The sequence below is a fragment of the Lutra lutra genome, chromosome 13 (assembly GCF_902655055.1).
Source record: "Lutra lutra chromosome 13, mLutLut1.2, whole genome shotgun sequence".
In the NCBI taxonomy this organism is placed as follows: domain Eukaryota; kingdom Metazoa; phylum Chordata; class Mammalia; order Carnivora; family Mustelidae; genus Lutra; species Lutra lutra.
Window position 1 is genome coordinate 85,835,408 of NC_062290.1, and position 11,926 is coordinate 85,847,333.

Below are 11,926 nucleotides of genomic sequence, written 5' to 3' on the forward strand. Positions count from 1 at the left end.
GGATACTCTGTAGGCTTCATTTTGTTTTGTTTTGTTTTGAAGATTGATTTATTTTAGAGAGAGAGAGCATGCAACATGAGCGGGGGGGGGAGGGGGGAGCAGAGAGAAAGGGAGAGAAGCAGACTCCATCCTGAGCACAGAGCCCAACATGGGGCTCGATCTCACGACCCTAAGATCATGACCTGAAAGAGGTGGGCATTTAACTGACTGAGCCATCCAGGAACTCCTGTAAATCTCATTTTAAAATAAAAGCAATTCTGGGTGCCTGGGTGGCTCAGTTGGTTAAGCAGCTGCCTTCAGCTCAGGTCAAGATCCTGGAGTCCCCGGATCGAGTCCCACATAGGACTCCCTACTCTTAGGGGAGTCTACTTCTCCCTCTGACCATCTCCCTTCTCATTCTCCCTTTCTCTCTCATTGTCTCTCTCATATAAATAAAATCTTTTAAAAATTAAACTAAACTAAAATAAAATAAAAGCAATCCCGAGAAGTGGATTTTATTCCATCATTAGAGACAAGGAAACAGTTGGCTAGCTCAGCAGTTTTTAAACTTTTTAGTTTCAGGACCCATTTATAGTCTTAAACATTACTGGTGCCCAAAAAGCTTTTGCTGATATAGTTTATCATCAGTTGCTATTGACCATATTAGAAATGAAAAGTAATTATTTTAATATTTAATTGTTTCAGTAACAACTCATTAAATAGTAACATACACATATTTCTAACGAAAAGTAAACAATGTCTTCCAAAACAAAACAAATTTAATATCTGGTTAAACAGAATTTGGCTAGATTTTCATAATTTGCCTCTGCATTCAATCTGTTGGGATATACTGATGAAAGTACATAAAGAAAATCCAGCTTCACACAAGTGTATTTTACGAAGAGTATTTTAATAATCTTTAGAGATAATGGTGCATACTTTATTAACATACCAACATTTGATAAATGGTCTTTTTCCTATTCTGTTAGTAGACTGGTCTAACACTCTCAGTGGCTAGCACACTGGTCATTTGGAAAACAGAAATTATATTTCATTATATATCACCAAAAAACCATATTTGTTAATATCATCACCAACAGAAAAGTCTTTAAATATCAGAAGCTGGGGCACCTGAGTGGCTCAGCCATTAAGCGTCTACCTTCATCGAGCCCCACATTGGGCTCCTTGCTCAGCAGGAAGCCTGCCTTTCCCTCTCCCATTCCCCCTGCTTGTGCTCTCTCTCTCTCACCGTCTCTCTCTCTCTGTCAAATAAATAAATAAAGATCTTAAAAAATGAAAAATGAAAAAAATAAGTATCAGAAGCTGACAGTCCGCCATCATGATGGTGGGCTCCAATTTTCTAAAATTCTAATTATTGATTTGAAAAACCAAATTTTGTCACTGGCAATAAATATGGTCAATTGTTTTCCTCGAAGTGACTGGTTCACTCCTTCACTGTTGCAAAGATAGTTGTCAAATACCCATAGCTTGTTAGTCATTCTCTCAAGTAAAAAAGGTGTTCCATTAAAAAAAGAACCTCCTTCAGCTTGTGATAACAAAAAACTACACAAATATTTTCCTTGAGCAAAACATCTTTCTTTGGTATCCAGCAGATGTGTTGTACGCATACTTCCTATTTCCATTATAGGACTGTTCAAAAGATGTTATCAGCTCACAAGTTGATAATTACAACTAATATTACTGCTTCACCAAGGACATTCTTTGTGATCATGGTATCTCCCCTGCCAGGTAAGTATCATCAAGGACATTCTTAAGTGATACTGGAATTTTTTTTTTACTGTGCACATATGTTGTGAAGAATACAGTAAAAACCAGCATAGTCTGGTGCTACTCCTTTGATTCATGCTGAGATACCTGCAGTTTTACCCTCAATTGATTTTGTACCACCTTACAGACCTTCAAAGGTCCACAGGCCATACCTAAAAACTTGTGACCTACCCAAAGTGACTTCTTGAATAGTTAATAGGCAGCCAAGCCAGGACTTAAACCAAGCTTGGACAATGCAGTCTACAATCTCCTCACTAAATTACACTGTTGCAATGCTTCTCAGCACTTCATGCTTGCCAAAATTTTTAAATGAGTTTATTGACGCTCATAACCCAATCTCTGAATGCCAGAACTGGCCCAAGGGGAAGACAACTCTAAAATCCTAAAGGACACATCTTATATTTGGAAGCTCTGAAAGTCCCAAGCTTTTAATTAGCAGGTGATATAAAGGGTCAAGTATAAGAGAAACAATGTTCAATTTGGTGGTAGTCTTAAAATAAAAACTATATTTCAATAAAAACAATTAAAAATAACATGGACGGGGGCACCTGGGTGGCTCACTCAGTTAAGCATCTGCCTTCGGCCCAGGTCATGATCCCCGGGTCCTGGGATCGAGCCCCATGTCTGGCTCCCTGCTCAGCAGGGAGTCTGCTTCTCCCTCTCCCTCTCTGCTTCCCCCGCACTCATTCTCTTTAAAAACAAACAAACATGGACGCCAGCACCAAAGTTAAGTTTCAAATCTCAACTATGTCCCTTTGTAGCTCTGTGAGTTTAGGCTAATTCTTCAATCTTTCAGTCTAAGCTTCCTTTTCTACAATATAATTCAATCTCACAGGACTCTTGAAAAAGTAGGACACAGAATATGTGAAAAAGCACTTTGTTGGGGCGTCTGGGTGGCTCAGAGGGTTAAGTCTCTGCCTTAGGCTCAGGTCATGATCTCAGGGTCCTGAGATCGAGCCCCAAATCGGGCTCTCTGCTCCGCAGGAAGCCTGCTTCCCCACCTTTCTCTGCCTGCCTCTATGCCTACTTGTTGTGATCTCACTCTGTCAAATAAATAAATAAAATCTTTTAAAAAATAAATAAATAAAGGCACTTTGTTAACCTTCAAAACACAAGAAATGTTAGCTAGATTGTACACTTGACTGAAGGTGTATATGTACTACAGAAGTAAAATTTTATTATTTTAATTAATTTTAGTAGTTTGAAGTTGTCTCTAATTTCCTGGCCTTTGATCATGGCTGCAAATTATGTATTTAAAAAGTTATTGTAAATTACATACTAAAAAGTCCTAAGAACCCAGGAAACCCATCAATTTTAATATTATAATCAGGGGAAAACATTTTTTTTTTAAAGCTGTTTTTTTAAGATTTTATTTATTTATTTGACAGAGAGAGAGAGAGATCACAAGCAGGCAGAGAGGCAGGTGGGGGGGGGGGGGAAGCAGGCCCCCTGCTGAGCAGAGAGCCTGATGAACGGATCTATCCCAGGACCCTGACCGAGATCATGACCTGAGCCAAAGGCAGAGGCTTAACCCACTGAGCCACCCAGGCACCCCTAGGGGAAAACATTATTTTGTTTATTTCAGCTTTTAGGAATGTGTTATAGCACACTTATATTAGTATCATTTATCTTAGCAAAATATAAATGTTTATTATGTTTTTGGAAAGAAAATGTATGGAAATTTTTTTTTACAGAGACTTGTTTTTTTGTTTTTTTTTTTTAAAGATTACTTATTTATTTGGCAAAGAGAGAGACACAGTGAGACAGGGAACACAAGCAGGGGGAGAGGAAGAGGGAGAAGCAGGCCCCCTCACCCTTCTAACCCCCCACCCCAGCAGGGAGCCAGACGATGCAGGGCTCAATCCCAGGACGCTGGAATCATGACCCGAGCCAAAGGCAGAAGCTAAAGGACGGAGCTATCTAGGCACCCCAGTGTATGGAAATTTTAAGAATTGCACTCCTAAAGTCTACCCTAGAGAACTAAGATTTTAAAAGATCACAGATGGGAGTGCCTGAGTGGTGCAGCCACTTAAGCATCCAATTCTTGGTTTCAGCTCAGGACATGGTTTCACGGGTAGTGAGATAGAGCCCTGCCTTGGGCTCCGAGTTCAGCACCAAGTCTGCTTGAGTTCTCTCTCCCTTTCCCTCTGCCTCTTCCCACCTACTGCCCCCCACCCCACCCCCACTCTCAGACACCCCACCTACATAAATAAATAAATAAATCTTTCAACAGCTCAGAGATGACCTAATGGGCTCTCTATTTAGAAGCTGATAACATGCAAATGCCAGATTTATTATGACCTCAACCACCCAGAAAACAAATTGAAAACCAAAAAAAGAAAAGAGCCCTAAAGTGGTCAAAACAGAACTTAATTCACGGAACAGCCACCAATCACAACCAATTTATATACATTTCTGCTCCTTTAGGCAGTCTTATTCAAGGCAGGGAAATTGCACAGATGACAGCAAGTCATGCTGGGTTTGATAAAGATATTGTTTACAATATATGTCTTATATCCACAACCCCACTGTACACAGACAGCAGACTGAGTGAGAGTTCTGCTTAGCTTCCATTCCCAGTTAAAACAAACAAACAAAAAACACACACACAAAACACTTCTACAAATACACAGAGGGTTTCCCACTGGGCTACACCCTGACAGTAAGAGTCTAAAGATGAGGTGTATTCCTTTTGCCACTGCCTTGAAACTCTTAAAAACAAAAGCCCAGGGGCACCTGGGTGGCTCAGCTATTAAAGCGGCTGTCTCCGGCTTGGGTCATGATCCGCAGGATGCTGGGATAGAGCCCCACATCAGGCTTCCTGTTCAGCAGGGAGTCTGCTTCTTCCTCTCCCACTCCCCCTGCTTGGGTTCCCTCTCTCACTCTCTCTCTGTCAAGTTAAAAAAAAAAAAAAAGCCCAGCAGATAAAAAAACGAGACTCATCTTTCTCCTATCCTAGCAGAGACTTGCGTAAAATCATGCACCAACAATTTTATCCTTCTGAACCTATATTATTCTCATTCCCACTATGGAAATGATACATTTTCAATAAAATGTGACCTGAGTGAATAGAATAGAAAATTAGTACCTAAAACCAAAGCACGTCCTGTTAATCACAGTCACTGTGAGCTGTCCACAACCCTTCCCAGAACAATAATGTTGCATTCTATCCACTTTGCAAGTATAATTTCAACGAACTCCATGAGTAATTTTTTTTTAAGATTTTATTTATTTATTTGACAGAGAGAGATCACAAGTAGGCAGAGAGGCAGGCAGAGAGAGAGGAGGAAGCAGGCTCCCCGCCGAGCAGAGAGCCCAACGCGGGGCTCGATCCCAGGACCCTGGGACCACAACCTGAGCCGAAGGCAGAGGCCTCAACCCACTGAGCCACCCAGGCGCCCCTCCATGAGTAATTTGACCACCACTTTTACTCACTGTAATAGTAACCAGGAATCATTAGTGTCACACAGACAGGCCAATCTATCAAATGAGCTGTGTTTGTTTCTTGTTTTTCTTGTGGCATTTTTGCACATAAGTGGAAACACACGTGGACTATGGACAGTACAAAAGCTAAAAATCTGTTCATGAAATTTTACCTGTCCGTGTATGTCTCCACACACTGTTACTGGTGTTGATACTGGCTGGACATTTGACTCTTCTAAGAGGAGGTCACAAACATAGTCACATAGCCGCTGTAAGAAGAGAAAATACAATTCAACCTTTTACTACAATATTAAAACTAAAGATCAAATGCAAAAAAGACAAGAACTAATACATATATTATTTCATAAGAAAGGAAAACTACCCTTTAACGATTCTGTGGCTTGATTCGTCAGCTTCCACCTTCATCTCATAATGCCCAAGGAGGATATAATGGCTACTCCAAAACGCAAATTCCCTGGCTACAGACAATAGGTTCTAGAAAACAGCTTTAAAGAAACTGTAAAATGATACTTTTCACCAAACAAATGTAAGAGTAAATAATTTTAACAAGAAAAGATTTTTATCTACTCATTTTTAAAGTAAATTGGAGGGGCATCAGGGTGGCACAGTCAGGAGACCCCAGAACTCTTGGTTTGTCATGATCTCAGGGTTGGGAGATCAGGCCCTGCAGCAGGCTCCACACTCAGCAAGGAGTCAGCCTGGATTTCTCTCTCCTTCTCCCTCTGCCCTCTTCCCCCCACCACTTAAATGAACTAATGAATCTTTAAAAAAAATAAGTAAATACAGCAAGTTGCAGACCATGTATTTACCATATGACCTAGCAACTGGACTCACCAATGAAAATTTATGTTCAAAGCTTAATTCATAATAGCCAAAAACTGGAAATAAATCGGTATCCTTCAACAAGTGAAGAGCTAAACAAGTTGTGCTGTATCTACTCCATGGAATAGTATTCAGTAATAACAAGAAACTATTGACACTTGGATGAATCTCAAGAGATATATGCTGAGTGAGGAAAAAACCTATCCCAAAAGATTACATACTATATGATTCCATTTATATAACACGCTTAAAATAACAAATTTATAGAAATGGAGATCAGCTTAGTGGTCATCAGGGGTTCAGAAATTAGAAGCAGCAGAAAGGAAGTGGGTATGGTTAGGAAAGGACAAAATGAGGAATCCTTGTGGTAATGGAAGTATTTTAAATATGGCATTGGATACATAAAACTACAGATGTAATCGGGGTGCCTGCGTGGCTCAGTCATCAAGGGTCTGCCTTCGGCTCAGGTCATGATCCCAGGGTTCTGGGATCGAGCCCTGCGTCAGCCTCTCTGCTTGGCAGGGGGCCTGCTTCTCCCTCTCCCACTACCCCTGCTTGTGCTTTTTCTCTCTGTCTCTCTGTCAAATAAATAAATAAAATCTTAAAAAAAAATTTTTTTTAAACTACAGATGTAATAAAATCGCCGAGAAATAAATACACACACACACACACATACACACACAGAGTACAAGTAAAACTGGAGGAATCTGAATAAGATCATGGGTTGTATCAACAACAATATCCTATAGTTCTATACGACCTTACTACTAGGGAGAAATGAGTGAAGGGTATGTGGGATCTCTCAGTATTACTTTTTACTGTTACAAATAAAGTTATCTCAAAATTAAAAGATTAAAATTAAATAATTACAAAATGTAAACCTAAAATTGAGGAGTCACCCAACTTTTTAAAAAGAACTCTGTTTGCATTTAAATGTATTTGTTCTCTGACAACACTCATATCAAAAGATTTCATAGAAGGAAAATGATTCTCATGACAGAGCAGTGGAGAAGGAAGTGTACAGTCTTGCTATGCATGGAGAACTAGGGGAGAACCTACCTTCCACACGAGACCAATTTATAGTACAGTCAGAGGCCCTACTGGGTTTTATGGTAGGTCTGCTAAGAAAAGAGAAATTGAACTATGCAAGCATTAAAAAAATTTAAAAATAAAAATTAACTGATTAATTAAAAAGGGGCACCTTGCCGGCTCATCAGTGTTATGAGTTAAAGCCCTACGTTGGATGTAGAGCTTACTTAAAACAAACAACCAACCAACCAACTACACAAGCATAATGGAATTATTAAGAAATTTAAGTTGAGGGGCGCCTGGGTGGCTCAGTGGGTTAAAGCCTCTGCCTTCGGCTCAGGTCATGATCTCAGGGTCCTGGGATCGAGCCCCTTGCCGGGCTCTCTGCTCGGCAGGGAGCCTGCTTCCTCCTCTCTCTGCCTGCCTCTCTGCCTACTTGTGATCTCTGTCAAATAAATAAATAAAATCTTAAAAAAAAAAAAAAAGAAATTTAAGTTGATTGAGCCTCCAACTCTTGGTTTCACCTCAGGTCATGATATCAAGGTTGTGAGATCGAGCCCCAAGCCCCGAGTCAGGCTCCATACTCCATGCCCAGTACGGAGTCTGCTTGTCCCTCTCCCCTCTGCTCCTTCCCAACACATGCACACATGCTCTTTCACTCTCTCTCTCTCTCTCTCTCTCAAATAAATAAAGCCTTAAGAAAAAAATGAAGAAATCTAAATGCTAGGGATGTCTGGCTGGCTCAGTTGGTAGAGCACCCAACTCTCAAACTTGGGGTTATAGGTTTGAGCCTCACATTGGGTGTAGAGATTACTTTAGAAAATAAAATCTAAAAAAATAAAGAATAAAAAAATAAAAATCTGAATGCTACAATTTAACTAAATATATAGTAGACACACTTTTAACAGCAACAGCTACTTTATACAGAGCCAAGCACAGGAGAGAACTCACAATGACAGATGATCCTGGGGGAAAAGGGGGTGGGTAGTGGAAGCCCCTCAAAAGAAAATGAGGGGAAATACAGCTGCTTGGAATTTTTCAAAATAAAATGGTTTGTTCTTATTCCTAGGATAAGTTCCTCATCTTCAAATAGAACCTCAAAGCCAAGATCTTTCTTCTGGCCTGGAGTCCTTCAAGCTTAGGGCCCCTGAGTAGCTAGCTCCTTCTTGTGCTGAATTTCCCACAACACTCAGACACTTCACCAAACAAGCCTTAGTCCTGCCAATAATCCATAATAGGAACAGATACCAGTGAGTGAAACAATGTTTCTGAACTGAAAGCCTTAACTTTATAATGAAAGATGGTTTCTCAAGGTTGCTTCAGTTTAAAAATTCTGGTTTACATTTGTAGAAGAAAAAAATTCAGTTTTTCTTTCCTATGGAGGGAAAAACCCAGTTCTTCCCTAGTGTGTGCTTCTTTCCTACGTGTCTCCTGTACTAGTCACACAAAACACTCACATTTCTGGTCACCAAATGTGTAGAGGTTTTTTCCCCACAAAAAGCAATTCTTCGTGACACCAGCTGGCTGTCCAACAATTTAACTCAATTCTGACACTATTCACACAGAGATAACATCATATCCCACAAGTAGACTGCGCCACCTCCCCCCACTAAACACACACACACACACACACACACACATTTTCTCTCTCTCTCGCTCTCTCTCTCTCTCCAGATATCAGTTACAAGCTCAAGTTATCACCTAGGCTTCTAACCAACCAGCTATAGATCAAAGGTTATGCAGGTTACAAAGACCTCCTCCTTGGGTCTAATTTGCTAGAGCAGCTCACAGAACTCAGGAAAACATCTACGTATTTACCAGTTTATTAAAGAACATGACAAAGGATATGAATGAACATTCAGATGGAAGCTCTCTGAACCCCATACTTCAGAGATTTTATGGAAGCTCCCACCATTAACCCCATTTTCAGCCCTTCTCCCATTTGAAGACAACTGGGGACAGGACTGAAAATGCCAAACTTCTTTTTTTTTTTTTTTAAGATTTTTTTTTTTTACTTATTTGACAGACAGAGATCACAAGTAGGCAGAGAGGCAGGCAGAGAGAGAGAGGAGGAAGCAGGCTCCCTGCTGAGCAGAGAGCCCAATGCGGGGCTCTATCCCAGGACTCTGGGATCATGACCCTAGCCAAAGGCAGAGGCTTTAACCCACTGAGTCACCCAGGTGCCCCTGAAAATGCCAAGCTTCTAATCATGATTTGTTTTTTCCAGTGATTAGCCTATACCCAGGAGTCATCAGGGAGCTGACCCAGAGCCATCTCTTTACAACAAGACACTCCTATCACCCAAGAAATTATAAGGGTTTCTGTGCTAGGAACTAGGGGCAGAAACCAATATATATATTTCTATTATCTCCCTTCATTAAAAACCGCCTATGTCAAATCTTTCACTTGACCCAGATGGTAAGACTGAGACCCACAAGCACTCAGTCACTAAGCTACTTAATCTTAGTAACAACAGATCTGGAATCCAGGTTACCTACTTTTTTCATTGTACTATCTTAAATATTTAGTTGTTCAACACAACAAATATTTATTGAGAGCCTAGTATGATACCAGTAATTCTAGAAACAAAGTAAATAAATAGTAATGACCAAACAGACTAAAAGCCCTGCTCTCCAGAGGCTTACACTCTCATGAGGAGAGGTAGAGAAAATAAAGAAATAAGTAAAATATATGTTCATACTACTTTTTCAGATAGTGGCAAGAGGAATGGAAAAAAATGAAGCACTGTAACAGGAATAAATAGTGGCAGAGGCAGGAGGTGGTACTGGTACCTTAAATAAGGTAAGCACAGAAGCCTTACTGATAAAGTGACTTTTGAGCAAAAATCAGAAAAAGGTAAGGTTATGGGGGAACAGCACTGCAGCCAGTGAGAACAGTAAGTACAAAATGCTTAGAAGAGAGTATGCTTGTTGTCTGAGAAACATCAAAGCTGAAGTGCTTAGTGGGTTGAATAAAAAAAAAAAAAAACCAGGAGAGCACCACAAAACATTTTTAGGTCCTCGGGGATAAATATAAGGACCTGGCTTTTAACAGGAAGCCATTGGGAGGCCCTAAGCAGAGGAGTGATTATGATCTTATGTCCGCTATTTTTATGGGCTATGATGAATTAGGGATAGGAAAGAGGTAAAGGCAGAATCAGGAACACCACTTATGGGGGCTTCTACAAATAATCTAGGTACAAGTTAATACTGGCTTTGACCAGCATCATAAAAGTAGGAAATGGCCACAAGTGAACAGATTCCAGATGTTTTCTGAATGCAGCATCCACTAGATTTGAGAACAATTGGAAAGAAAGCACTGAAAGAAAGGAATCAAGGGTGACTCAATGTTTTTGGCTGAAGGGGTGCCTGGGTGGCAGTTAAGCGTCCAATTCTTGGTTTTGGCTCAGTCATGATCTCAGGGGTAGACAGATTAAGCCTACGTTGGGCTTTGTGTTCAGTAGGGAGTCTGCTTGAAGATTCTCTCCCTCTACCCCTCCCCCCACTGGTGTGCTCTCTCACTCTCACTAGTAATAAATCAATCCTCAATCCTAAAATAAAGATTTTAATTTATTTATTTGCCTGGGACAGAGACAGAGAGCGCACACACAAGCAAGCAGAGCGGCAGGCAGAAGGAGAGGGAGAAGCAGGCCCCCTGCTGAGCAGAGAGCCCCACATGGGGCTCGATCCCAGGACCCTGGGATCATGACCTGAGCCAAAGTCAGAGGCTTAAGCGACTGAACCACCCCAGCGCCCCAATAAATAAATCTTTAAAAAATTATTTTGGCTTAAGTAACTGCAAGGGTGTTAATAGTCATTACTGATAGTTAAGACTCTAAGGAAAGACCTTCTTTTTTTAAAGATTTTATTTATTTATTTGACAGAGGTCACAAGTAGGCAGAGAGGCAGGCAGAGAATGAGAGGAGGAAGCAGGCTCCCCGCCGAGCAGAGAGCCCAATGCGGGACTCGATCCCAGGACCCTGGGATCACGACCCGAGCCGAAGGCAGAGGCTTTAACCCGCTGAGCCACCCAGACGCCCCTAAGGAAAGACTTTCTTACTGTAATTTTCTCTTAAACAGAATTTATTTTTTTAGAGCAGTTTTAGGTTCACAGTAAAATTGAGAAGATATAGGGAATTCCCATATATGTGCTGCTCTCGAACACATACATACATACATACAGCATCTTCCACTATCAACATTCCCCATCAGAGTGGTACATTTGTTTCTGATGAACTACACTGATCCATCAGTATTATGTGGAGTCCATAGTTTCAATTAGGGTTCACCTGTGGTGTTGTACATTCTGTGGGTTTGGACAAATGTATAATGACATGTATACAGAATTATAGTATCATACAGAATAGTTTCACTGCCCTAAAAATCCTCTATGCATCCTTCCCTCCCCCAAATCCTGGAAACCAGTGATCTTATTACTGTCATCATAGTTTTGCCTTTTCCGGAAGGTCATACAGTTTAAATCATACACAAGTAGACTTTTCAGATTCACTTCTTTCACTTAATGATAACCACTTAAGGTCCTGTCATGTTTTTTAATGGCTTGATAGCTCTTTTCTTTTTAGTGCTAAATAATAGTCCTTTGTCTTGATGTACCAGTTTATTTACCCATTCACCTACTGAAGGACACGTTGGTTGGTTCCCAATTTTAGCAGTTATGAATAATGCTACCGTAAACATCCACGAATAGGTTTTTGGATGAACACAAGTTTCCAATTAATTTTGGTAAACAGCAAGGAGCAGGACTGCTAGACTGTATAGTAAGAGCTTGGCAAGAAACTGCCAAACAATCTTCCGAAGTGGCTGTACTTTGTATTTTGCATTCCCATCAAGCATGAATGAGAGCT

The 11,926-nt window shown here is 40.6% G+C and overlaps 1 protein-coding gene across 1 annotated transcript in view; it reads right to left on the reverse strand.

The window, feature by feature from the left end:
* PPP6C (protein phosphatase 6 catalytic subunit) overlaps positions 1-11,926 on the reverse strand; it is a 42,843-nt gene that overhangs the window by 15,058 nt on the left and 15,859 nt on the right. The window contains exon 2 of the mRNA XM_047699358.1: positions 5,364-5,459. Coding sequence (XP_047555314.1) covers positions 5,364-5,459 — 96 coding nt within the window. The remainder of the gene's footprint in view (positions 1-5,363; positions 5,460-11,926) is intronic.